Source organism: Rhinolophus hipposideros (assembly GCF_964194185.1).
Source record: "Rhinolophus hipposideros genome assembly, chromosome: 14".
NCBI classification, from domain to species: domain Eukaryota; kingdom Metazoa; phylum Chordata; class Mammalia; order Chiroptera; family Rhinolophidae; genus Rhinolophus; species Rhinolophus hipposideros.
The window spans coordinates 62,355,087-62,382,167 of record NC_138060.1 but is presented as its reverse complement, the minus strand read 5'-3'; the positions used below and the strand labels follow the sequence as shown (position 1 = coordinate 62,382,167).

Here is a 27,081-nt window from a genome sequence, read left to right as displayed (position 1 = left end):
TTTCAAGATAAGAGATGGGGGAATATGCCACAGTCAAGGCCCCCCTTGAGGCTGCCCACAAGGGCCCCTGAGGGCTGAGGGTGCTCTGTTACTGGAGTAGTCAAAAGACAGTCTCCAGCGTCCCGCCCTCTCCCTTCCCCTCCCCGACATTCTTGCTGCCAAATGAAATCTGGCAGCTTCTGAAAATAGCTCAGCGCTGCAGCAGGCACTTTGCCCGCCCTTCAGCAGGCTGGCACGCAGCTGGGGGTGGCCACTGTGGGCAGACGCTGGCGCATACGGGGCTGGGGGTGGGTGTCACACACACACGGTGCACCGCAGTGGCATGGAGCTGGGGCCATGGGGCAGCTGCCATCCCTGAGCTCCTCTGACCTTTCCTGGTGAAGCCACAGTGGCCCTTGAGTCAGCCTGGCATGTTCACCAGGCCTGAGGCACCCTCTCGAGTAGGGGTAAAATCACTAGTGGGTATGAGCAGCTGCCCTTGGGCCACTTTTGTCCACTCAGACAGACAAAGAGAAACCCAGGAAGCAGGGGAAAATGCCAAAATGGTATTTATTAATATCTGGATATAAAACCCAGCGGTGTTGCCCTGTGACGTGGTCTAGGGCTTCCCAGCCAGTAAAGGGGTCAGAAACCAGGAAACAGGCTGGGTGTCAGGCATTTGTGAGCTCCTTATCAGGCGCGCAGCGTCCCAAGGCTACCCTGGGCAGTGTGGGGCTGGCTAAGCCTGGACTGGCAAGAAAAGGATGCTATGCTCTCTGCTCTGACACGGGCGAAGGCCAGGAACAGACCTTCTAAGCGTCACTTAGGCCCTCCACTGCCTCGGAGTATAAAAAGAGACCCCTGATTAACCGGGAGCCTCTTGGCCCTGCCCCCAGCCATCTACTCTCACAAAAGTACACCAAGAGACAGCCTCTGCCATCAACCAGGACAGGGTGGAGGACAAACCAGTACAGAGAGAGGTTTTCCTGCCTGGGATCTGGTGAGCAGGTGGGGGCAGGGGAACTGTACTGACTTTTGTCACAGTGACATTTTCCAAAGTAGAAAAGGGTTAAAAATACCTTCCACCCTCAGTTGAGATGAGAGGCCACTCTTTGGGTAGGGCATAGTAACAGAAGGGCTGGGCCCAGGAACCGTGGAGGGAGGGCGCCAATGGCCCTGTGGGACGGGATTGCAGCAGGACAGACCTGGACCACCCCGAGAGGCAGGCAGACTGACCCTGTGGCCCCAAGGAGACCCAAGAGGGCTGAGCCTGAGCGGTGGGAGAAAGACCAGCCTCTGTAAGAAGGCCAAGGCGGACACTCAATTGCCTCTTCTCCCTCCGTTGCTCACTCAGCATTCACAGGCAGCAACTCTGTCCCTGGTCACCATGGTAACCAATGGCCAGATGCCTTCCCCAAGGATAGGCCCATCTGCCCACCCTACAGGGGGGTGTCTCCATGGAAGGAGGGAAGCCCAGCCACAACTCCCAGAGGCCCAAAGTCTAAGGCCATGCCCAAGGGCGGGACAGAGTCCCACTCTCAGGACACTCTGGGCAAAGGCACTGCAGCTGTAGCAGGTGGCTCCCTAGCCCCCAAGCACTGGCCCCTCTCTGTGGCCTGAGCCTGAGCTGGGGCTCTGAAGGAGGTGTAGGGTCACAGTCTCCCATCCTGAAGTTCCAAGTGACAAATTAAAACACAATAAAACAGTTCTTTTGTTAAAAAAAGAAAATGACGCTGGGCCCTGTGGGTCAGGGCCTCAGCCCACCCCAGTGTGTCCCTGGGCTGAGAGGCCCGGCTCCTCCAGGAGCCCACGAGCTACTGGTTGCTGCAGCCCTGTGAGGCCGAGGAGCCGCCTGCCTGCTTCTTTCTCCGCTTGTTGAGGAGCCGGTTGTTAGACGTCTTCAGGTCCTTGATCTTCACCTGATCGTAGTCCACCCGCATGGTGGCCAGGGCACTGGTCATCTCCTCCTGGGGACAGATGTCAGGATGTACTGACCTCGAGAGCCATCACCCTGCTGCCTGGGCAGCCCCTTAATAACGTCAGGGATGGCAGTGCCAACTTTTGCTGCTCGAGCATCTAGTACTGTGCCCAGATCACACACTCTTCCCTACAGTCCTTTGTGGTTGACACCAAGCTTATCCGCTAAGGCACACAAAGTGCCCTAATGACTCCCTGCGACCACACCAAGGTAGGACAGGGACCTGGACCACTGTCACCTGCTCAGAACCACAAGGCCTGCAGGGAACGTCATCTTGCTGGGCACCCAGGGCATTGGGGCCTGAAGATTGTGCCCTGGGTGCCGTGGGGCTCTGAGTTGCTGCCCACATTCTCAAACCTGGCCTCTGCTGAGTGTAAACCCGGGCTGAGCACCCTCCCAAATATGTGGATTATAAAACAGGTTATGGCCAAAGCTTGGGGCCAAAGCCCCTTCACTGAGCCCCTGGCCCAACGCCCCCCTTTTTTGAGGCAGTGAGCCAGGAGCACCACCCAGAAGGGGGGAGTGCAGCCAATGCTCTGTGTGCCACGCTTGGACCACTGGTACAGTCACTGACAGCCTGTGCTCCAGGCACGGGGCAGGGCACAAAGACCCAGGCTCTGAGTAGCCACCACCCTGGAGGCCCTTTTCCAAACCCTGGCCCCTGCAGGGAGACTGAGGCCAGTGCACGCACCTTGACTTCGTCCCAGTGGTCTTTGTCCTCCTGCAGCACTCGCGCCGTATGGAGTGGGGTCTGTGGCACCACCATGGATTGCTGGAAGGCGCCCCAAGCCCTCTGATTAGAACCTGCAGGCACCTGGAACAGCACTGGCTCCCCCACCCCACCCCCTTTCTTCCAGTCTCAGATGGGGAAACCGAGGCTCAGGGAGCTGAGGAGCCTGACTAGCAGTCAGGTTATAAAGGGGGCACTGCCACACATCTGTGGCCCATGCCAAGGCCTCCAGGGCCTCGGCCATCCTACCCGGCAGCCCTGCTCGCCACCCTGCCGGCCACAGGACGAGAAGACACTCACATTGATCCAGGGATGGTTCATAAACTGCGTAATGGTCAGCCGCTCTGTGGGGTCTGTCTTCAGCAAGAGGCGGATCAGCTGCTTGGCTAGGGACCAGACGAGGGTGCTGAGGTACAGAGTTCCTCGGAGCCAGTACCCCACTGCTCCCCATAGACCACACGCTCTGCATGTGCCCCCAAATTCCTAACTCACAGAAACAGTGACCTCATAACTGCTTATTGTAAGCCTCTAAGTGTTTGGGGTCATCCGTTAAGCAGCAAACAGATAACTGCTACGGGGCGGACTTGTCTGTGGCCCCCAAAGGGAAAATACGAAGGAGAGATAGGGCGTTAGAGAAAGTTCGGAGGAGGCAAATTTTGAGCTCATTTGGCAGATATAGAAAGTGAGGTACCAAAAGGTACGTGACTTGCCTAGGGCCACACAGCTGGGATGTGGGGGAGCCAGGACTTGAACACAGGTCAGTCTGACACCAAAGTGGTACCTCCCAGAGCGAAGGGTGACGGGGTCCAGCGCAGAGTTCACTCACCATCCTCAGAGACCTCCAACCACTCGGGGTTGGGGAAGCCATACTGGCCCAGACGGATCCTCCTCTTCATTCCTGGGGAGATGGCCTGGCCCGTGTTGGAGTAGAAGGGCGGGAAACCGCACAGCCTGGGGGAAGGCAGAGAGCACTGAGCACAGGTGTGGGGTCCACGCCAGAGCAGAGCCTTCCTCGTCCCCAAGTCCCTGACTGGGGGACAGGCAACCAGACACCATGGCAACAATACCGGCCTCTGGTCCCCCAGGCTCATCCCAGGAACGCCATCTGCCCCTTGGCATGGGGAGGCCTTCAGGCAGCCTGAAGGAAGGGCGTCCCACAACCAGAAGGGAAGGGCAGTCTGCACGAGGAGTGAGCCGCTCAAGCACTCACCAAGGGCATGTGGGGGGACAGAGTGGTACTGAGGGTCCATGTGGGGGGCGGTGCCGGAGGTGGAGGCAGTGGTACTCACAGAATGTACATGATGACGCCCAGGGACCACATGTCACACGATTTGTCATACTTCTCTGGACCCAAGACCTCAGGAGCTACCAAGGCAGAGGGCACAGGCGGGCTCTCAGCCGCAAGGGTCTTGGAGCCCAGGCGGGAGCCTAAGCCTGGGCAAGGTGGGGAGCAGGTACCTGGGCTGGGGCAGAGCAGAACTGCTGTCTGGCACCTTCTGGGAAGGCAGCATGCGTATGAAGTTGGGGGAGGAAAAGCAGCCCCCAGAAAAAATCAACCCGCTTTTAGGCTGGGGCATAAGGAATGACAGCCTCCTAGGAACTCTGGGCCAGTCTCAGCCTTGGTGAGGAAGGAGAAGAGAGAAGTCTTGTCTGGGACTGGGGGGCTCCTGCCACAGGCGAGAGGGCCTCAGCCCACCAACTGTCCTGTGACCCCTGCCTCTCTGAATGCATAGCCTAGGTCACCGGCAACGAGGGACCAGGGCCAGGGCTCTGGGTTCCACTGTCTGCTTGGCTACCATCCCATGAGGCCTCGGTCTTCCCACCTGTGCACTGAGATGACAGGGCCAGAAGATTTCTAAGTTAAAATATGGCAAAACACATCCTGATAACAGTACCATTTCATCAGTCTCGGGGGACTTTCTCCCCGTACGCAGCTCTTGGAGGCCTCTCCTGAGAGAGGAGTCATCACCCCACTCTCACGTAAGGGGCACTTTCAGCAGAGCCTTTTCTAAATCTGGGCTCTGCCTATTCACAGGGGAGTGAGGAGCTTTTCCAGGAAGCATGAGTGTGTGCACGCCCCCAGGTCCCATCCATGCCCTGGCCCAAGGGACCGTCTCCTACAAGGCAGGTGACTGGTGCCCTACGTCCGTCTCATGGAGGAGGAAAGGCCTGCCCACTTTCTGAATATGAATCCCAGGAAGATAAGAACTGGAGAAAAACAAGCGCGGTTGGGCTCCGTCCAGAGCTGATGGCAGCCTTTTATCACATATATATTTAGAGCTGCTGTGATGTCATTCAGCTCACAGGCCACAGCCAGAATTTTCCTGGATCTATTTTCAAAAGCAGAAGCTGAAGTTTGAGAGAATATTTTTGCAGCCTCCGGCCCCCCACATCACCGCCTCCATATAGACAGAATCCCCCCTCCCTTCTTACTGGGCTTTAACCCTTTGACTTCTGCAACCCACTGGCAGCCCCACACCACCGCAGGGTCCAGTGGGGGTAGGGAGGGCCACACCATGTCCCAAGGACTCACCTACATAATAGGGAGTGTAGCAGGGGGTCTGTAGGGCATTCTGGGTGGTCTCCTTGGCAAAGCCAAAGTCAGTGAGCTTGAGCACTGAGTCTTTCTCCTTGGACGTGTAGAGCAGGTTTTCAGGCTGGACCAGAAAAAGAAAACACTGGTCTGGAGTTAGGCACCAAGTCCGGACAGAGTCCCAAGGTGATTCTCAGCCACACTTCCTCCCTCTCTCATCCCAATCAATGCAGGTAAGAGGCAGGTCCATCTCATTAAAAAGACCTGGGCCTTGGCCACTAACAACATGGGCCAAATACAGAGAAGACCAAGGTGGCTGGGAGATGACACCTCCTTTGGCAGGCAGAGGGGACACCAAGGCAGGAGTTCAGCCAAGGTTGTGAATAACCAAGTGCCATAGAGAGCCGCAACTTCTGAGCCTGAGTCGGTGCCGCTGCCATGAAATGTTTGAATGAGGCTGCTCACGAGCCAGTGTTACCCAGCGCACGCCCTGTACCCAGCCCAGCATGAAGCCGGCAGGGCAGTCCCACCTGAGGTTGCTCAGGGAGAAGGCTTCTACTGCTTAGGCCCCCGGAGCTGCACAGAGACAGTTCTTTCCAGTTGCAGAGCACAGAGGCCTGAGGGATGAGGGCAGTGGGGAGGTCTGCATGGAGGAGGCAGCCTTAAAGCTGGTTTTCAATGAATCGTAAGACCTAGGTCCACGAAGAAAAGCAGAGGGACCCTCAACCAGAGCAGGGGTAGAAGGATGGGGTGTTAGATAAAGTTCCAGTTTGAAGTCAGTGAAAGCTATTTCTCAGGTTCTATTGAGATGATCCGACTTTGGACTGGGATAAAAACGGGGAAGTAGGTTTCATCTATATAAGGGAACATCCTCTGCGGAAGACTGTTCTCCCCTTGGGCAAGAAGGAAGCCAGGGCCAAAATAAAGCCAGAGTTCAGAAGGTGAGCCTGTCAGGGCTGCATGTGTACCCAGAACCCAACGGTAACTGTATGGACTGGCAGTACTCGGCCAGAGGAAGGCCCTGTTGCAGCAGCTGGACCCACGGCTCTCCTCGGCCCAGTCTCGGGAGTAAATAAGCCTCAGTGGCTAACGCTCTTGGCCTGGGCAGAGGGCTCAGGACGTGTGGATTACGCTCTGATGGTGCCGGCATGTGCGTGCTTGCATGCGTGCATGTGTTTGTGCATGCGTATGCAGGGCTGCCTCAGGTTGCATTTCATCCTGTTGATCCTGACGACCTCTAAGATCTAGTTTTCGCTGGACAGGAAATTGGGAGAGCCGAGCCGCCAGCATGTCTGTGAAGCCCATCCACAGAAAGGGCAAGCAGGCCCTGCAACTGGCTGGCCTCAGCGCCTTCTTCCTTGCCTCCCAGCAGATGGCTTCTTTCCCTGAAGGCTGGGGTCAGAGGGCAGAAACTAGGGCTGTTACTACACAGAAGCCCCAATGGTGTCAGGCAGTCGCTGCCTGAGGCCCAGCACATTACGGGTTCACAAAAATCCTTGCTGAATGAACAAACAAACGAGTGACCCCAGTGCGGCAACTGCGTAGCCTTGGACAAGACAGTTAATCTGAGCCTCAGTTTTCTCATCTGTCAAATGGGCAATGGCATCCAGCTCACAGTGTTGGGTGACGGTTAAACAAGATGCTTGCCAGGCCCTACTAGCTTGAGGTAGGCACTCAGCTATTCTTACAGCCACTGGGGTTACACAGTTTGAAGGACTTGAGGAGACCCATCTTGCTACAGCAGCATGACTATGCTGGAACCAAGGGAGAAGAGGCTATGAAGACCAGCGTGGGCCAGGGGGCAGAGGCCTTGAAGGAACTTGGCCTCCATCAAGTGGGTGCCTGGAGCCATTGGGGGTTGTAGCTGGCACTCCCTCCCCTGGTCCCCCAACCTGGGTCCTGGAGCCTCACCTTGACATCTCGGTGGGCGATATTCTGGCTGTGCAGGAACTGGATGGCAGTGCCAATATCACGCATGATCTCTGCAGCTTCTGCAGACACAGCAGAAGGGTGCGTGATGCCAGTCAGAGGTCAGGCAGCGGGGCCCTCACCCTATTTTCCCCCAGGACAGCACAAAATGGTGAAGGCACTCTTGCCACCCAGGACCCCCATTCCATACCCTACCCCAGTCACTCTAATTTCCCCTGGAGATGCCCCAGCCCACCTGGACCTCTGTCCCCAGGCCTGGGCTACCTCTCCCCAGGTCAGCTGCAGGTGGGCACCAGAGCTTGGAGGCCTCTATCCCAAGACCCCAGACAGCCCATCTCCGACAAGGCACTACAGACTCACAGAACTCCTTGGGGAAGGCACCCTCTTTCTCGCCCTCTCTTGTTCAGCTGGGGAGACCGAGGCACAGAGAGGAGCAAGGCCTTGCCCAGCATCGCACAGCAATCCTATGTGACGCATCGCAGTCCGAATCCCCCCCTATGGTCCAGCTGCACTCACGTACCTCTCTCAGTGAAAGCCTGGTCGCCACGCTCCTGAATCCTGCTGAACAGCTCACCACCTTCCATACTGTAAGAGAGAGTGACCGTTAGCAGGAGGGGGCGATTCCAGTGTCAGCCTGCCTCTGCCCCGAGTCATGGGCCCACACCCCGCTGCTCTTCCCCTGGGGAACAGTCACTGCCAGCCTCCCCATGCCTTGTACAGCCTAGAGCATGGTGGGTTGTCAGCTTGGGTGGGTTGAACTGAACTCTTAGAACTAGGGGAGGGTGGTGGGCTCAGGTTCTCTCCAGGGAGACCTCCTATGCCCAGTGGCACTGCCCCCACGTGGCTGAGACTTGTGTAGCCCCACCCCCATCCAAGGCTCAGTTTCCACAAATGAGGCATGTCAATTATTATCATGACCACTGTTTTCTGAGTACCTAATGCATGCATTGCTGTGTGACATTGGGCTAGTCCCTTCACCTCTCTGTGCCTCAACTTCCTCTTTTGTAAAACAGGGATTATAGCACAAAACTCACAGAGTTGTGAAGACTGAACCAGTAATACACATGGAGTACTTGGAAGGGAGTAGTGTACAGGGCGAACACTATATTAAAATCTCCCTCCACAGTTTACATGGGAGTCACAGAGACTCAGAGAGGTTAAAAGCTGCCCAAGGTCACACAGCTGGTGTGTGGCAGAGCCAGGATCTAAACCCCAAATCTGACTCAAGAGCTGGTAACCTGTAGGGTGAGGGGAGACCCCAAAGGCAGATGGGGAGGCACTGGGGGCCAAGACATGTGCCCAGGGCCTGAGGGAGGCTAGGGCTGAGCCGTAGTGCTAGTAGGGAAGCCCTGGGTGGAGGAGGCAGCTGGCTCCTGGTGCTGGGCCCTGATGACCCGGCATCTGGGGAGACCCGGGGGCGTACCCTGGGTAGGAAGGAGAAAGCTGAGGGGCCGGTCTGTGTCCTGCTCTTCCCCAAACCTCTCCCCCATCACCCACGTTCAGGCTTGGTGGCCTTCTCTGACATCTCTTCTAGCCCCTCCTCACAGAGTGGAAAGCACTTGCAGGGAGGCCACCTTAGAGGCCCTGTCGTTTTCTCCCAGCCTGTGGGAATGGCCTTGTGGCAGCCGCACAGCTCCTGGGCAGGCCCCACAGCTGTGCCCTCCACTACTTCTCAGGGGCCAGGGTGCATGCTAGAGCTGCTATCTGAAGAACAGAGAGGGCCTCCAGAAGAATGGCAGAGGCTGGGGGCCACAGGGGTACCGATGAGGTGCCGAGGCCGGTGGCCAGCATACCATTCCATGATGATGAGGAGACAGCGTCGGCCATGATGCATGTTCTCGTATACGTCCAGGATGCGCACGATGTGGGGGCCGCCCGAGGCCTGCCAATGGTGCTCCACCTCCTGCCGGGCCTTGGGGCTGTCATACAGGAGCTGGGGGCAGGTGGTCAGAGAAAACGTCAGGCTCGCAGCCGCCACCCGCACTGTGCAGAGAAGGACACGTACGCTCCGAGGGGCCTGTGACCTGCCCAAGGTCGCCCAGGGCATGAAGGGCAGAATGGGGATTGGAGTCGGTTTCCCTGATATGTGGTCCAATGAGCCTCTGGACTTGATTGACGGTCAGCCTCAAGCAGCTTGGCTGGCAGCTCAAGGCCCTGGGGGGTGGCTGACAGCTTAGAAGGGCTCCGAGGCCACAGAAGTCCCTGCTTCCCTTCTTGGGGCAGCAAGTGGAGTGGGTTTTGTAGTCCAATCACACATCAGCTGTGGGACCCCAGAGCAGGCGGCACGCCTCCCTTGAGCCTCATTTTTACAACGGGATGGCACGAGGGTTGTGGATCCAGAAATAGAGTCTGGGGGCAAGGAGGACCCTCGTTGAGGGAGGTGACAGCCTGGTGGGGTGATGTCTGGCTTTGGGGCTGAATTCTTCCAACTCATTGTGTACTCAGGCAAACAGTCACAGCTCCAAACCACAGCCCACAACTCTATGAAATGGAGTAATACCAGAGTCATTCCCACAGGATACATCACAGCAAGGCAGGCAGTAAGTGGGCGGTGCCAGCATCCCTGCTCAGGTTAACTGAGCCCTAGGCTACGGCTGCCACCCCTAAGGCCAATCACCGGAAATGCGCAAGGTCCTGGTGTAGGGGGAGAAGAAGTAGTCAGCCTGCTGGGGGAGATGGCCCAGAAAGGAGAGAACAGGGACAAGCCCTCCCCTGGCAGGGCTGCGGTGCAGAGGCCCAGCCACATTTGTGTTCTAGCTGAGCAGGGCTGAGGGACTAGGGTGCGAAGCCAAGACTGGGACTCACGTCAGCTCCATCCTGCTCAACCCCCACAGGACCCTGGGCTACCCTGGCCTTGGTTTCCTCCTCTGCCAGGTGCTGTGTGGGACAGGCTCTGGGCCCAAGCTCTCTAGGCAAAGAGAAACTGGAGCGGGGAAGAAGGCAGTGGGTTCCGCATTTGCTGCCCCAGCCTGGGAGTGCAGGGAGCTGGGCGAGCTCTCACAGGCTCTGGGGTCCCTGCTCCACTGCCCAGTCCAGGATGGGGGTGTGCACAGAGGCTGCTGTGGGCAGACACTCCCAGCCTGGACACCATGGATCACTTGCTCCTGCTGCCTTTGGCTCCCATAACGCCCCTCAATTCCATGCCCACACAGCTCCTGTACACCAGCTTCTTGCTCACAGTGCTGGGGGTAGAAGCTCAGTCACCCCACTCACCACATCGGCTTGCCCCCCATTTTTTGAGGTGGCTCTCGCGAAGGGTACCCCAGTCCTTAGCCAAAGGACACAAGGTGTGCCACCCTCCCTCCCTGCTCTGTCCTCTCTGCACCCCTTTTCTGCTTGGCCTCCTAACACTTCTCCCTGCCCCCAGCCTGACCTGACCCTGTCCTGAAGGGAGCCCCTCCTCACTGTGCCTTGCTTCAGGCATTTCCCCCCTACACCAAAGTCCCCTGTCTCCTCTCAGAGAATCCCAAGGCCATAGCTGCAACACTTTCAGTGTCATCCTTAGCCTTTACCTCTCCCTCTGTGGCCCTTCGCTTATCCCCCCCTTTTAAGTCCCTCCCACCTCCATCCTCTAGATAAAAGCCACCTCTTCTCCTGGCATGGATGCTTGCCTTCCCCTCCCACCTTGTTCCTGCTACTTCCGGCCCCCAAACACTTTCTGTTCGGCCAGAACCACGTGCTTGCTGGTCCCAAACAGGCCTGACTCTCTCAAGTCCACACCCATGCCACAGGTACCCTTGCCCCATCTCCTTCTCCAGCGGGTCAGCTCTTCCTCTTGAGGAAACTTCTGGATTCAGTTCAGATGTCTCGTCCTCTGCAAAGTCCTCCCAGCACCTCCCCCAATGGTTTTTGCCTCTGTACCTCCCACCAAGCAGGAAGCAGCTAGAAGATAGAGACAGGTCAGATTAAGCTGGGGGGTCCCTCCCTGGAGCGTGGGCACGGGGAGGGGGTGGGGTGGAGCCGGGCGGTGTGGGAGGCAGAGGGGACAGAGAGCCTCAGGCTGGGGCCTGCACCTGAGGTGGAGAGCAGGCACAGCTGCCCCGAGCTGGAGCCTCTCCATGCCTCCCACCCCACTCGGTACATACTTGGGAGTTCATTTCCCACACGGATGAAAATAGTCCTTCTCTGAGTGCCAAGGCCCTGAGAACAGGCACAGGAGCGGGGAGAGGGCTGCCTCAGAAAACACAATGAATGCCCCCCCGGCCTCTCTACAGGTCCATGGGCCCTCCCCATGCCCAGCAGCCAAGATATCTCCTGGGCTGTCACTCTTGATCCTTACAGTTGATCCTGAGTGTGGTCCCAACCTCTTAGAGCCTCAGTTTCCTCACCTTTCTTCCCCAGAGCCAGAGCCTCCCTCTTCCAGGAATGCCGCCATTGTCACCTCTTCTCAGAAACCCTCCCTAATGACCCTATGTAAAGAGGACTTCAAGGGTCCCTCGTTCTCTCTCCATGCTTTACTTTTCTTTCTTTATATATGTGCTTTGTTTATTGAGGCATGCTTTACATACAATAAAACAAACAGATCTCAAGAGCCCAGTTCAATGAGTTTTCACAATGGCACGTACCCCTGGAACCCATACCCTCATCAAGACAGAAAACACTTCCAGCTCTCCAGAAAGCTCCGCCCTCGTCACGCTTTTTACCTTTTGTGTAGCTCTTGCTCACAACCTACGATTAGCTTATTCTTTTTGATAACTCTTTAATCAAACACACACACACACACACACACACACACACACACACACACACTGCAGTTTCAACGTGCCTGGCTCTGTTCTGAGCACTTTATAAATATTAGACGAGATTTCATTATCACCATTCTTTAGCTGAGAAATTGAGGCACAGAGAGGGGAAGTAACTGGCCCCAGATCCTGTTTCCCCAGGTAGGCCATCACCCTGCTGCCTCCTTATTCAGACTGTGAGCCCACCAGGGCAGGGCCAGTCTGCCCAGTGGGTCACTTGTGAGTCCCAGTACTGGGGTACACGGCCTAGCACAGAGCACTGGCTCACATAATATTTGTAGATTTAGTGACCAAATCTATAAACTAGGGGTGAGGGGTAGAAACCTTAACAACCCATTATGAGAACAGAGTAAGACGAAATTGAGGAGGACCCAGGAAGGCTCAACAAATGAGACACACGACAAGGTGGCCAAACTTGCTCCTCACCGTACCCCAGTCAACCTCTCTGGTGAACCAGACTTTACCTCCTCTTCTAAGGAGCCCATCCTGACTGCTCCAGCTCACAACTCCATTGCTACTAGTTGGCTTCATTCATGCAGTGACATGAGTCCACACTCGCCTTCATAGGTGTCCCCAAGGAACAGCCCCATCTTCCCAGGTACGGGAATGAGCACAGGGCTAGCAGACAGGAGGCCGAGGATCTACTCCTGTTCTCAGGGTGCCCTTGGGCCAGTCCTTTGCTTCTCGGGGCCTCTGTTTCCCCAGTGTTAAGCTGCAAGGGTTGGGCTAGATTAGGGGGAGGGGGACCTCTGGTCAGGGGCACCTTGCAAAGTACATACTGTAGCCCTACTCCCACATTCCTGCCCCCAAGGAGCCGCCCCTGGGTCTCCATGGACCCCATATACAAGTGCCTGAACCCAATGGGAGTCACCTGATATCTTGGTCCCCAGTCCCAGCTTGGAAGAAAAGAAGACAGAGTGGCCTCTGTCAACCAAACAGACCCCCACACTTCTTTCATTCCCATCTTATATCCCCTGGGCTTCCCCCAGGGTCCACCAAAGCTGGAGGGTCTGTGGTGGCTCCTGGGCAATCTCCACAGCTTCAGCTAGCACCTAACAGGAACCCCACACACACTGGAGGTGAAATGCCAGCTTTCTCCCAAGGAAGGGGCTCCTAGCTGTACCTGAGGTGTGGGTCCCACTGAAGTGAGACTAGCATAGAATGTGAGATGACATTTACTTGAACAAAGGACACTGTTCTAGCGTCAGGCTTTGACCAAGTGGTTTCCACCTCCCTTCTCCCCTCACTCTCCTTTGCCAAATTATCTTCCCTGCCCCCACCCCCCACTGCAGACGGATGGCTGAGACCCCTGCCAACCCCACCAGACAGTGGAGCCCAGAAAAGGTTGAGGGCAGAGGGGCCGATGCCCTTCCAGCATCACCAGGTGGAATGGGAGGGAGCCTCAGAACTGACCAGGCCTCCTCTCCACCTCCCGCTGTGCCCCTTCCCACCCAAGGACCAAGCCAGTGCTTACTACAACCACGACAGTAGTTGGAGGAATTCTTCAGTTCAGGAGCCGGGAAAACCACAGCAGCATTTGATTATTTGGGAAACGTGCAGTTTACAAAACACTCTCTGCCACCCTATGAGGCAAGCAGGGCAGGGACCATCAGCCCCAATTGCCAGATTGAGGAAAGAGAGACTCAGAAGGATGACGTCATTGCCCTGGGGCCACCCCACTGGAGGTGGCAAGGCCAGAACGGGATCCAGACAGCCCTTCCCTGAGGGGAAATGAGAGGAGGGGTTGGCCCCAAGTTGGAGAACACTGGCCAAGAGTACAGCTTGCAAGACTCGGGAAACTTGTTCTGAAATAAATATGCACATAGGAGTATGGGTGTGTGCACCAGCAGGGGTGTGGGTATGTGTGCACATGGGAACACAGGCATGTGCACATAGAGGGGTGCGTGCATGGGTGTATACTGGTATAGAGAACAAGAAGGATGTGTGTGGGGAGGGGCCGTGGGTACGCATGAGTCTCCAGCCTCTGCAATGTTGACTTTGAACCCCCAGAGAGTGGGACCCATCCATCTGTCCGTTTATTCATCCAATATTTTCTATTTCTCTGAAATGCCTAGCAGAGAATTGGGCACAGAGAGGTGCCCAAGACATACAGGGTGGGGGGAGGGGTGTCTTGCTGTTTCAACCAGTGACAGCCTTGCCTCAGCGGGTGACCAGGGCCAGACCCCTCCACTCAGATCTCATTCCCACTGAGGCCCATCACTTCTGCTGCCCAGAGCTGTAAAAGCACCCTGGCTGCCTCTCTAGAGCTCGGATGCCTGCAGCGACTCTATGAAGCCTTGGGACCAGCCCCCAACAGCCTTCTCCAGCCATCCCCCAGACCAGGAAGGACCACCTACCCAGGCCCATATGCCCACCTACGTATCCAGTGTCCACATCCAGCTCACCCAGGGCTGGGCTCTTCTCAGGTAAAAGTGCTCACAGTAGCTCCATCTGTCTCCCACACAGGAGGCCCCAAGGCCACCAGCCTGGATAAGTAGCGACCCCCACCCCACCCTAACCTCTACACTCCCAGCCACTTAACAGGCCGGACCAAGCTGCTCTGCCGTAACACCCACTCCTTCCGGGGGAAGACAGCTAGCTTGCAATCTCCCATCAGTGAGGCACTGGCAATTTAAGAAACATGAGTGTTGGGTTTCAGACAATCCATAGTCTGAGAGACATCATCCCTACAGCAAAGGGAACCTCCTGGAGGCGAGGGACCCACTGCGTTTCACTGCCCTGTGGGCCACTACAAGTCCCATTGTTTCCATTGCCCTGTTCATTGACAACAGGATGTCAGGCATTTATAATTCTGCAGCCTGATAGAAGCCAAATAAAACCAAAAAGGTCAGATTCTCTTTAGAATGAAGAGAAAGATAAATGCACCAGAAACCCATGTAAGCTTCATAACTGTCACCAAGCACACATTTTAATTCTGAGCTTCCTGGGTGTCTTGGCAAAGAAGGAAACCAGGTAGGCCCTGCTTTGATCGTCCCAGCAGAATTCACTGAACTTTTTCCAAGACCAAATTCTTAAAGGAATTTTGTATCAGACCTTATATAAAGGGAGAATATAACATCCTGGCAATGCCTTCTGCAATCATTTTGCAAGAAGATACAAGAGTCCAATGGCCACATCTAATCTGGATGCCCATAGGACTGGGACCAGCACGTAGCATGTAGCCAGGCACGCCCGCCAGGAGCGCTGAGATCCCATCAGCAGGCCCTTCACTTGCTTGAGATTCCAGCTTAGTTCTGGGCTTGGGAATGGAAAAGAGAGGCAGGAAGGGCTGGTATGTCCCCTGACACCTTCTCTCCCACCTTGGCGGTCCCCTGGCAGCCTCAGGCAAGGGCAGACACAGCAGCGCACACGTTCAAGGCCACTCAGGCAGCAGAATTGAACAAGGTGTTACAGGAAAACTCTTTTGTTTTCATTGCAGGGAACGTCACCCTCCACAGAGGGAAGTTAGGGGTAAGAAACACACTTTGAACCTACTACTCCCTCCTTGACAAGCACTTTCAACTCAGCCATGTCTAAGGTCCCTTCTGGCTCCCAGTTCTGTGGCTACTTAGGATTATTTTCCCATGGGGACATAGCACTAATTTTATGAGCTACCACTGGAGTAGCAGGATTCATTTTCCAGCCGGTTGTTGAGAGCACCCCTGCCTTGTGCTGTCAGCACCAGCGAGGGTGATTAACACACTTCACCCTGGCCCCTGGCCAGCCAGTGTGACCCTCCCTCCCCAGCTGGCGGCTCTGCCCACTCGGCAGAGGCCTTAGCCCCGGGGAAGGGACAATATAGACTGACCTCAGGTTCAGAGTTCAGGGTTCAGAAGCAGGAGTTTTCTCTGTAAGGCCTCGGTATCATCTTTATAAAGCCCAAGTGGTCCCTCCCCACTCCCCCCCACCGTCCTCCCACGGCCTTCAACCTCCCGCCCTCCCACAAGGGGACTAGTGCCTTTGGAGAGCTGCCTGCCGAGTGTCAAATCTAACATTTCAGCCCTAGTTTCCAATTAAAGCCTCAGACGTGTGCCGTTATTCTCTCACACACTAATTTTCCTGGCTTTCCTAGCTCATTACGGGAGCTAATGGAACCAATTTTGCAGCTGTGGATGAGCTGGCCTCCTGCCAGATCCGACCTCACCTCATTGAGTTCTGACCATGTCCTGTCCTCCACCTCAGAGGCTGAGTTCCAGGGAGGTCGGCTCACAGAGGCTACTGACCCCAAGTGCCGGGCCCCAGCGGGGTGCTCACACTTCAGATCCGTGTGACGGTCTCTCCCTGGCGCTCAGCCAGTGCCGTGTTGGCCACAGCGCTTGGTCCCAGATACCACGCCATTCAGTCAGCGCTCGCCGTATCCTAAGAACCAACATCAGCCTTTCACTTGTAGGAAAGCTGTGACTCTGAGAGCTTAAGTGACTTGCCGGAAGTCACACAGCTGAGTAGTGAGAGTCAAGACTTGAACCCAGACCTGCTGGCTTCTAGGCTATGGGGACCACACAGACAGTTGCTGTGCCCCCTTTATATGTGTTGCTCGGCCCCACAGCTCCGGGCTGAGAGCAGGCTCTGCCACTTGGTGGTTCTTACAGCAGTGGTGGACGTTCCTGGTGGCCCTGCCATGGACCAGGCATGGTGCACCCACCAGCTCTTGCCTTTCAACAACTGCATTGTTAACCGCTGTTTACAGCCCAGGAGACTGAGGCGCAGGGACGTTTTTGGCTTCTCTGAGTCACATGGCCCACAAAGGCCACCTCCAAGTCTGGAAGTCCTTCAGGAACCAGGACTCAACCCTCATGCCCAGGGAGGCCTGCCCATTTTACGGACCCCTTCCAGACTCCTGCGAACATTTACTGGCCCTGCCTGCCACAGGTGCTCTGTCCTCAGGATTTTGGAATCTGCAGATGAGTCACTGCAATTAGGATGCCTGATGAGGACAGAGGGCCTAGGGAACTGGTCCTGGATCCTTCTCTCCTTCTCCTTTCCATCTAGAGCCAAAAGCTGGCAGAGCAGGCAAGATGGGGCAGGCCAGCCTCTCCTGAGAGAACCCAGCTGCTCCCCTCCGAGGCCCAGGCCTGGGTATCTGATTGCAGGGGGTAGCAGAGGATCGGCTGAGAGCCTGGGAGCCTCCCTGACTACCGCCCACCAGAGTCCTGGGAGGGGAGGGAGTAGCTGAGGCTCCAAGCCCACTGTCTTCTCAGGAAGCTCTGCCAACAGGACAGCCAACACACATTTTAAAATTGTCAAGTTGCAGGAACACAAGACTCCTTCAATTCGCTAAATTTTGGTGGCCTCCATGTATCTGCTGCCCACGAGCCACAGACAACCTGGAAACAAAGGCAGAAGTGCCAGGTCTAGGGAGGGGTAAGGGGTGCGGGGGGGAGGAAGAGTGCTTCCAGAAAGAGGGAGCTGAGCTGGGCTTCCAGGCAGGGAGGGAGGAGGACAGCAGGAATATGAGTGCTAGTTGGGGCAGACCCAGGGGTCCCACTGCCCCAGGCCAGGGACCACGTGCACAGGGACGACGTGGCCACAGGGCTCCTGGTCAGACAGACCTGGATGCCAGATGCAGAGGCCAGTTTCATCCTCCACTTGTCTGTGGCTTTGGACAGTCCACTCAACCTCTCTGAGCCTCACCGGCCCAATGTGGAAAATGGGAACAGTGACAACACTCACCTTCCCAGGTGACCAGAGAATAGAATGAGAATACACAAAGAGCTCAGATTAGCACACTGCCACATATATACTGAGTGAAAATGGGCTTTGGGGTTTGCATGGCTTCAGGATTCCCCTGGGTCTACCCTGAGGTGGCCTTCACCTCCCTGTTCTCCAGAATTTGGGGAACTCCAGGTGTAGCCTCTGGGACCCAGGGGAGGCAGACCCCCTCCGATCCAGCAGGTCACAGAAAATGGTCTCAGATCAGGAGAGGGGCAGGGCTGGACTGGATTTTGCAAAAGTGGATCAAGAACCAAGGGTCTATGGATCCTGTTTTGTTGTAAAAGGCGCAGCAAGGAGGGGCAGACCCCAAGGTGGGGAGAGGGTGGTAGGCTGATCTCAGGGGAGGGACCCTGGCATGTGGGAAGCAAGGCTGAAACAAGGCTGGGGACCCAAGCCAGGGAATAACCCAGCTGTCAACTTGGGCAGATATCCTCACTTTGTGAGGTGGCAGTCACCTCCACACCCCTCAACTCCTCCACGCATTTTTTTGAACAATGTCCCCTTATGCAAAGGGTGTGGTGACCCTGGGCCAGTCGCTTAACCTCCCTGATCCCCACCTCCCCATCTGTGAAATGGACATGAACTCTTCACACGTGGCAATGGCGGAGAGGAGCACACAGGTCTGGGACTAAGCATCTGCCTCACTGGTGGGGAAAGAGGCCCAGAGAGAACTACGGGCTCCCCCTCTGCTGGAGGCTGCACACTGAGGAAGCGTCAGGACCAGGGCTCCCTCTGCCCCAGACCGGTGCCGGACCCCAGCATTCTGCCCACAGCCTTCCTGGAGGGCTGCGAGGCCACACCAGCGTAAGCCCCCTGGCGGTATACTCAGAGGGGCCAGGTTCGATTATTCCCCTTTAACTTCCTAGAGAAAGAAAGGATTTTTCTGTCAAAATCAGCTACATAATTGGTGAAACCAATTACCATGGTTCTATTCCTTCTATAACAAAATAAAAATAGGACATTTTCATCACAAGACTGGAAAATTTTAGCAAACACAAGTGCATTATTCTAATCTCAGAAATAATGCCCCTTTAGTGGTCCCTCATCATGAAGGGACCTCACCTTGGCCACAGAGTCTGTGTCCCCAACTGGCCAACTGTGCTACATACGCCTGTAGAGCCTGTCCAGGGCTACAGAGGGCAGTGCCCATCTTCCCTAAGCAGGGTGCAACGCAGGCAGGTGACGCCATGCCGAGGGGAACCCTGCTGAGGTACCCAGCAGTCCATGCCTCTGGCCAGCTCTGGAGAGAGCGGCCCCAACACCCTCTAGCTGTCAAACGAATGATAGCTGGTCTCTCTCATCTGGAGGCAATATCACTAAAACAACAGAGGAATAAGAAGTAGTGCATGGGGAAGATGGACGGGACCACCCCCCCAAGGACTGACCACCCCCCTCCATGGATGGGACCACGCCCCCATGGACGGGACCACGCCCCCATGGAAGGGACCACGCCCCCATGGACGGGACCACCCCCAGAGGCAGGACTACCCTCTGACTCCATGCCCCAGACCTGCTCTTCCCAAAGCCAACAGCAGATCTGCAGGCATCTTTCCCACTGCCCTTGGCTTCATCCGCGGCCCTGCAGCTCCACACACAGGCCTGGCTGAGCACAGGCAGCTATAGCCCTACTCAGGCTCCTCCCAGGGGAGGCACGGGCACTGGCTCCCAGCCTCCCTCGGCCCCTGCCCACTCTCTCTTCTGCTCCTGTTCATCTAGAAAGCTCTCAGGGGTCCAACACCCAGCCAGCTCCTGGGAAACTTTCCTGGTCTCTGATCGTGCTATGGAGCCATAGCCATGAGGAAGGGGGAGCAGGAGAGAGAGGAAGGCCCTGCCCTCTGGGAGACCAGCGTGGCGCCCAGGCAGCTCTGAGAGACACTCTTGCCTTGGGAATGGGCTGCAAGGACTCATGCCCCCTCTCTCAGGCCTTCGTAGGGTGAAAACGCACTCTGGCACAAGGATTTAACAGAGCCATGGACTACAGTGAAGAGGGGTCTTCAAACCTGAGTCATACCACAGAGCTCCTGTCCGTAGCAGAGCACAGACCCTGCTGATGGTGTCACCACAGCTGACCATTCCCCTGGCAACCCCATTTGCTAGCAGGCCTAGGAGAGGCATCTGGGGACACCCTCTCACCGGTCTCCATGCTGCCCATCTACTTACAAGAGCAGCCCCAGCAGGAGTCAAGGTGGGCCGTACCCCCGGCCTGTACTGCTCACATCACTGCCAGGGTCTTCACAGCCAGAAGGGGGACCCTTGTCAAGCAGAGTGCCCAGCCCCTCCTCTTACAGATGGACAGACTGCGGCCTGGGGAAGCCCAGCTCCTGACCCCAGCTGAGCCTGGCACACAGGGACGGACGGCTGACAGCCATGACTTGGCTGCCAAGCAGGCCGGGGTTCCAGCCCAGCCGGGGCATGTCCCTGCTCTGTGACCCCCTGAGTGAGTTACTTTGCCGTTCTGAACCTCACTCTCTGCATCCGTGACATGGGGGTGACAACCCATTCTTAGCCTCTGCTGTGCTTGTGTTTAGCATGTAGGAAGCACTCAAGGGGTGTGGGGGTGCTCTCTTCTCCAACCTACAGAACAAACTATGAGCCCCTCATGGAGGCTGCATCCTTAGGAATAGGGCGATGTGTGTGGCAGGTCAAGGCCCTGACCCTTCACATGCCTGAAAACAGCCTCTGAGCTTCACTGAGGTGAGAAGTCGGGTGCAGGCGGGAGTCGGCTGCTCTGAGGTGCTCACGCCAGCTAGTACAGAGGCAACGCTCACTCAGCTGTGCCCTGTAAGGCAGAGGCAGGTTGCACTTCACGTCCCAAGCCCTCCCAGCCCCTCCACAGGTTTCTCCAGCTGGCTCTGAGGCTCCGGCTCGGGTCAGACCCCAGCCCTCTCTCTCCCCAACTTCAGCTAGGAAATTCTTGGGAGCCATAATGCTCCTGCTCTCACCCCACTGTCCCAAGCAAAAGTCTCAGACCATTGAGCCATAAAAGGAGACCCGGCAGCAGAGGCCATAGCAAAGCTGACTTCCCACACTCCACAGGGGACGCCTCTGATTACAAGCTTGGCCCATAAGCTCCTGACTCCACTGTTCCGGCTGCCAAAGTCACCAGCATCTGGTGAAGGCCAGCAGCGGGAGGGGACATTGTGAGTGGCGTGGGCACAGCCAGGAGCTCCTCCTTCCTGTCCTCGCCACCCCCACACTTTGGGTGACTACGGCAAGTATCAGGACCTGACCAGCCCCCATCTGTCCTCTGCCTGCCCTCGGCCTGCAGGCTGCAGCAAGAGGCCCAGCCAAGTCCGAAACCATGAGACAGACAGAGTGGCGAGGCCCAAGAGGGGAGGGACTGAATGACAGCAGGAGAAACAGAGCTGAGAAAGAAGAAACAAGCAGGACACGGAAACAGAGAAGACAGAATGATACGGAGAAAGCACCACAAAGAAAAAGCAGCAGGAACAAGCCCTAAAGGAAAAGGAAACCTTAATACCAAACCCACAACCAATACTCTCATCATCTCAGGCCTGTCCAGCGCTGAAGGGCCTCTGAGGCTCCGTGTCCTGCCAAACAGCTGCCTCATGCCCCTGCTCTGAGCAAACCCCCCATAGCTCCCACCCCAGGATTTTCATGACAATTACACAGGCCCTAATCCACTTAGTTCCAAAAAGGTGGGAGGCTGGGGAGGAGCCCAGAACCCAGAGTTCCTTTCACACCATTCATTCCCACCCCAAGGGGCTGGCTTCCCCAGGTGCAGGGTGAGCATACATGAGTCCTCATAAAGGCCAATAATGTACCAGACAACCCCAGATGAGAGCTCTGCCAGAAGGTGTCTGCTGGGTGCTATCTCATAGCAAGAACATGGGGGTAATTCCGGCCACCAAGACTGCTTCCCACCACGTGCTCAAACCCAGAGTTCACTGCACCACAAAGACGCTGGTTTGCAGAAGATTCCAAAACTGCCTTTTGTCCAAGGTAACATGGGGAGAAAGTGGCAGGAAGAATTTCGAGCCCAGAGCCCAGCTCCTCTCTCCACCCCAGGCAGCCTCTCATGTGGGGCCACACAAGATCTCAAACAGATGGGAGAGGGGCCCGCAGAACGAACGTCCTGGGAAAATGTAGGAGCCCATGGGAGCCATGGTCATACCGTCCTAAGCGCAGCAGACCCAGCCATGCAGGAATGGCTTGGTGCACACTTATGGACAGGTGTGCTGGGAACGTCCCTCTCCCTGGAGGTCTTGCCAGGAAGATGAGGGATCCAAGTAGGAAAACAGCTTCCACCAAAGACAGAGGCCTCCCGTGGGGTGAGGTATGAATCTGAGGTGTGGGCAAATGCCGAGGGAGTGTCACAGCCAACCTTTTGTCCTCATCCTTCAAGGCCCGCCACAAATGCCGCTTCTTCTACAGAGCCCTTCCGTCCCTCCACGGCAACCCAGGGTTTGTGAGGGTCTGGACGCCAGCCCCGCTGAGACCAGCCACATCCTGCCAGGGCATAGGACTGTGAGTGGGGAAGTGGTACCCCACAGCAGGCACTGAGCAGTGCACGCTGGGCATGTTGTCATACACTCTGGCCTCCTCTGTCACCCACATCCTTCTCAGACAAGAGACCTGAATTAAAACAAGCAAGCTCTTCCAGGAGGCCTCCCCGGCTGGCCTGGCCCTGACACAGTTTCCTCTCACCCACTCACCAACCTGACTTCCTGCCTGGGCACTCTGGACTCACAAGGCTTGGGAGGAACGACACAATCTTTCTGAGGGGGCCCCGCAGCCATCATGGTCCTTGTGGGCTGGCCTGTGGGATTACCATCTGTCCATTCACAGGCATAGAGTCCTGTATATGGAGGAGATGTAGGCAAACACCAGAGCAGCACTTGGGGTCCACCTCGGGCTGCCAGGGAGCCATGGAGGACAGTGCCAGCATCCTTCCAGGGGCCAAGTCTCAGAGACCTTCCCATGTCCCCATGAGCTTGCATGAGGCATGATGAAATGACTTAGATGCTAAGATTCTGACCCCAAACTGTGTAGACTCAAATCCCAGCCCTGCCACTCACCAGCTGTGCCCAGGGGAGGGGCCCCTGACTGTAAGCTGAGAGAGCAGCTTCCAAAGCTGAGAGCAAGGCCACCAAGGCAAGGTGTGAAGCACCTCGAAACAATCCATCTCCCCTGGGAAATTCCACTGTTTGCATTTCTTAGGGTTTGACGCCCTCCCTAGGATCCTTGTTTAAAAAGCAAATTGCCTCCTCCCAGCAGTTCAGGAGGCTCCATCCAGGTGGAAGTACCTGAGGGCCTCAGGTTCTCTCCTTCCGGTAGAGAGACAACCTGGGGAGAAGCTGGGGTACAGTGAAAACACTACTGGGGATTCTTGTACAGGGCCCCCAACCCCTCCACATGCTTCCTGATACGTAGCCTCAGTAGCAAGTGGCCCCACAGAGGCTGATCTGACCAGTCTGGAGATGGTAGGTGAGGGGGTGGCAACTGCCAAACGAGAAAGGCTGCCAGGCAGCCCCACCCAGCCTCAAATCCAGCTCCGCAGCACCAGCTCCAACAGGCCAACCCCACCCATGGAGCAATGCAGAGATCTCCTGGGCATGGTGTCCGGCACCCACCACTCTGCTCTCTTTGACAAAGAAAGGAAGGGGAGGGCACTGGGAACCCTGAGGGCCTCCAGTATGCTCCAGTGGTCAGAGGGGAGGGCCCCCAGCCCCAGAGCCCAAAGACAAGAAAGAAGACTACCTCTCCTCCCACATACTGAACCCCTCTGTCTCCTCAAGGCCTTTTGTTGCTTTTATTTATCTAAGTACCAGGGTCACTTCTGCCTGCCACAAGACTGAGAACCACATGTGCGCTGGGCAGGAAGTTAGGAGAAGAAAGGATTCTGGCCTCTGCTATAATCTCCCATCCCAATCAAGCCACATGACTTCTGATCACTAACTCAAGGTCCCAATTTTCATATACGTGATTAGGATTGAGGGGCTGGGTCTCAGATGTGGTGAGGTGACTGATGAGGGGCCGATCTGCAGGGCTGTGCCCAGTTAGAAGTAAAGCTGAGGGGTGCCAATTAACCAGTTAGGCCTGGTAGGGGCACAAGGAAGAGGCCAGGAAGAGGCAGTCCCCGGCCCCCATACTCGGCAGGCAGTGCTCCAGTTCTTGCCAAGTGTTCAGGGTGGAATGGGGAATGGCATGACTGCACTAGCTGAAGAAGCTGGCCTTGGGAGGGAGCTGCTGATTGTGAAAAAGGCCAAGATGGACCAAGCCAGCGGTTAGGGGCTAAGGGAAAGGGGAAGAGGCCCAGGTCCCTGGGAAGGAGGAGCCTGCTTCTCTAGGGCCTCCACAGAATAGCAACAGCTACAGGGACAGCGACCACAGCTCTTCCTGTTTCATGAATGCCTACTGCATTCCAGGCTTCATGCTAAGCACTATCTGCCATCTTGGGCAACAAGGCCAAGAGGATAGGCATGGAGAGAGGCCAGGGCACTAGGCCTGGACCACCAAGAAGGGCAGAGATGGCCTGGACAAGTCCAGGGTACAAGATGAGGGCAGGCCAGCCTGGGAAACTGGGATGTAGGTCCAGGGAGGCAGAAAGACACAGCCCAGGGCCACCACCTGAGCTGACCTGGAAAGCTGGGGAAAGGGCGAGGCAGAGAGAGGGCTGAGACCCAATCGTGGAGTGGCTGAGTTCCCTGAGCCCAGGCCTATCCATGTTTTGAGGTCCCCACATCCTGGCCTTCCTGGGAAAGGGGTAGAGGCTGTAAGCAGAAAAATGCCACCTCCCCCCTCAAGGCTAGAACCACCACTCACAGTACAGGAGGCTGAGCCACAGAAAAATGTAAGGACCTGCGAGCTGGGGAAGGACTTCCAGGGTTGGTCACGCAGTGGGGGTGTTAGGGGGCAAGAACAGGAAGGTCCAAATCTAATCCACGTTCCCCTTGAGAGCCAACTTAGGGCCAGGTCCTGAAGGTCCCAGGGCAATAGCCCTAGCCATGCGTACCCATAAAGTCTAAAGTCTAAAAGTAGGGGAATCTGTTCTAGGCCCACCCCAGTTCCCAGTCCAGAACAGAAAAAGCATTGAGGCCCCACATTCAAGGAGAAGCATTGAGGTGCTGCAGTCAGAAGTCCCCCCAAGTCACTTGTCTCACACAGCACCTATGGGGAAGGACCTAGGCCCAGCCTGCTTAAAGCTAGTGCTACCTGGCCCTCAAACTGAAGCCACCTACTGCACACCTGCCTTGCTCACGGCACCTGGAACAGCAATGGGGCTGGTCAGAGCTCAGCACTCACTCACAGAGCCAACACTTTGGCATTAAGAAGAGGTTTTCTGGCCTCAGGCGGCCCCTTGCCCACGCAGTCTGCCCCCTGACACTAGCACAGGTGAAAGGGCTAAGACGGTACTGAGGGAGAGGGTGAAAATGTGCACTTCTCACCCCCTGACCCTATCACCCCTCAGAAGAGCCATCTTTTCCCTGAAAGAATTCTTTGCCTGGGGTTCTGAAAAGGCCCCCAACTCCACTTTACTGATTGGTTAGTAGGCAAGAAGCCGTGCCTGAGACTGGCCTCACTAGCCCAGCCCTGAGCTTCCTCCGCACTCATCCTCACTATCCCCTCCAAGACCACCCTAAGGAAATGACCCCTCTATCAGCCCTAGTGGCCCTGGGAAGACACAGGGAGCGGAGCCCGGGTCCCTGTCAGACACTTGCAGCCCCTGTACCCTAAGTAAGTCCTGTCGCCTCTGCGACAGGCTCCACACCAATTATTCTACACACATCATCTCATTAAGCTCGCATCAATTGCTGCATCTCCCCTGAATAGAGGCAGAAATTTGGTTTCAAGAGTCCAGAATCTAGTCCAGAGTCACAGAGCTGGCAAAGGCAGGCCAGAGTTGAGAGCCATTTCTGCAGGACTCTGAGCTCAGGCTCATAATTGCAATGTCTGTAAAACAAGGGGCCACCTTCATTGCCACACTCTACCTGTTCAGGTTGCCACTGGCACAAGCTGCAGTTTAGTGGAGTTCCCAGATTTAAGGGATTCTGGGCATGGGGCAGAGTCCTGGGCCCAGAACTAAGTGCCTTAAGCCAGAACTACATGGCTAAATCAGCCACCCACAGAACTCTATGGATTCCACCTGTATCAGTGAGGTGTTAGCCAGGCTTCCAGGGAGCCTATGGGGTGACATGGCTACATGACTGGCCCACGCTCTGCCCAGGAACCAGGGTGGGTCAGGCATGAAGCAGTGCTTGTCCCTTTCAACATGGGGCCGGTGACTCAGCTGGAGCCCATCAGCAGCCTGCTGCCCACGGATGCGATGGGCATCAGCCTTGCCCACCAGTGAGTCTTGGAAGGCTCCCACCACTCTTGCCCAGGCAGGCAGAGGCCACAGGAGAAAGTAGCCCCACCCCAAGCTTTGGTGGTGACTTGGCCTCAGGCACAGGGAAATTCATACCCATTTGAGTCAGAAGAGCTTCTCATGGAAGAAGGGCCCCCCCTTAGGTGGGAACACATAGGCCCAGCGAGATCCCCAGTCAGGAGCCACGCCTTCCATACTTCCGGGTACAGCCGGCTCTACCCATACAGACTCCACCCTTTGCTCCCTGGAAGTCCCTGAGTTTAGCTAGGCTAAGCCTCAGTTTCCCCATCTATAAAGCAGACTTCCCCGTCTAGAAGCCTGACTTTACAGAGGAGTATGAGTATGAAGCATGACGCTGAGCATAACAAGCTTAGCAGGGGCCCTGCCTATCCTGTGCGGCCACAGGAGTCTGCTGTCGGGCCCACCAAGTCACCCAGGCGGCAGTGAGGGGTCACTGACCTTCATGGCACACTTCTGCCCGGTGCGCCGGTGGAAGCACTCCAGCACTTTGCCGTTCACACCCAGGCCCAGCACCTGCTTGGACAACTGGTAGTCATCAGTCACTGCGTACTTCTTGGGCTCCTGCCGCCCCCCTTGGGCCGGAGCACCAGCTGAGCCGGGTCCGCAAGGTGCACTTGGCAGGGACACGGGGCCCCCCTGTTCCTCTGCTGTCTCGCCATCCATAGCCCCCGTGGGGCGCTCAGATGCGGCCCCAGCCTGGCGCGTCCAGTGCCACCTGGGGGAGAGGGGAAGAGTGAGTTCCGCCCAGGCTCCTTGGGGCGCCGGACCCAGACTGGGCTGCAGGCTGCGGACAGCGCTGGGAACGCGGGGCGAACTGCCCGAGAGTACAGACGCGAGGCAGGGAGCAGCGGTCGGGCAGCGAGGCACGAGCGAGTGCCGCCCGGGCACCAATCATGAGGGGAAGGGGCCTGGCCAGAGTGGCAGCGAGGTCCCGGGAGCAGGCGGCTGAGGGGGCCCAATGAGGACGTACCTGGCGAGGGCGTACCTGACGGCAACACACCTGGCGGCGGCGCGGGCGAGGGGAAGGGGCGGCGGCAGCGAGGGCCGGAGGACACCAGCGCCCAGAGCCCCGATCGCGCCGTCGGCGGCCCACGTGACCGCACCACCTCCCCCGCGCGTCCACGACTT

At 56.6% G+C, this 27,081-nt stretch overlaps 1 protein-coding gene across 7 annotated transcripts; it reads right to left on the bottom strand.

The window, feature by feature from the left end:
• Positions 1–524: 524 nt before the first annotated feature.
• MAPKAPK3 (MAPK activated protein kinase 3) lies at positions 525–27,081 on the bottom strand. Of its 7 annotated transcripts, none has more exons than XM_081072206.1 (11): positions 26,939–27,081; positions 26,392–26,668; positions 8,943–9,082; positions 7,670–7,734; positions 7,132–7,211; positions 5,221–5,365; positions 3,977–4,052; positions 3,514–3,638; positions 2,988–3,073; positions 2,649–2,729; positions 525–1,946 (listed from the first exon to the last, which is right to left on the bottom strand). In XM_081072206.1, exons 2-11 carry the CDS (start codon positions 26,614–26,616, stop codon positions 1,794–1,796), a joined length of 1,176 nt encoding a protein of 391 aa, XP_080928332.1. In that variant the 5' UTR covers positions 26,617–26,668; positions 26,939–27,081; the 3' UTR covers positions 525–1,793. The 7 variants fall into 7 exon arrangements, with proteins under 7 accessions (XP_080928332.1, XP_080928331.1, XP_080928334.1 ...); XM_081072205.1 differs by having other exon boundaries at positions 26,924–27,070; XM_081072208.1 differs by having other exon boundaries at positions 5,221–5,344; positions 26,924–27,070.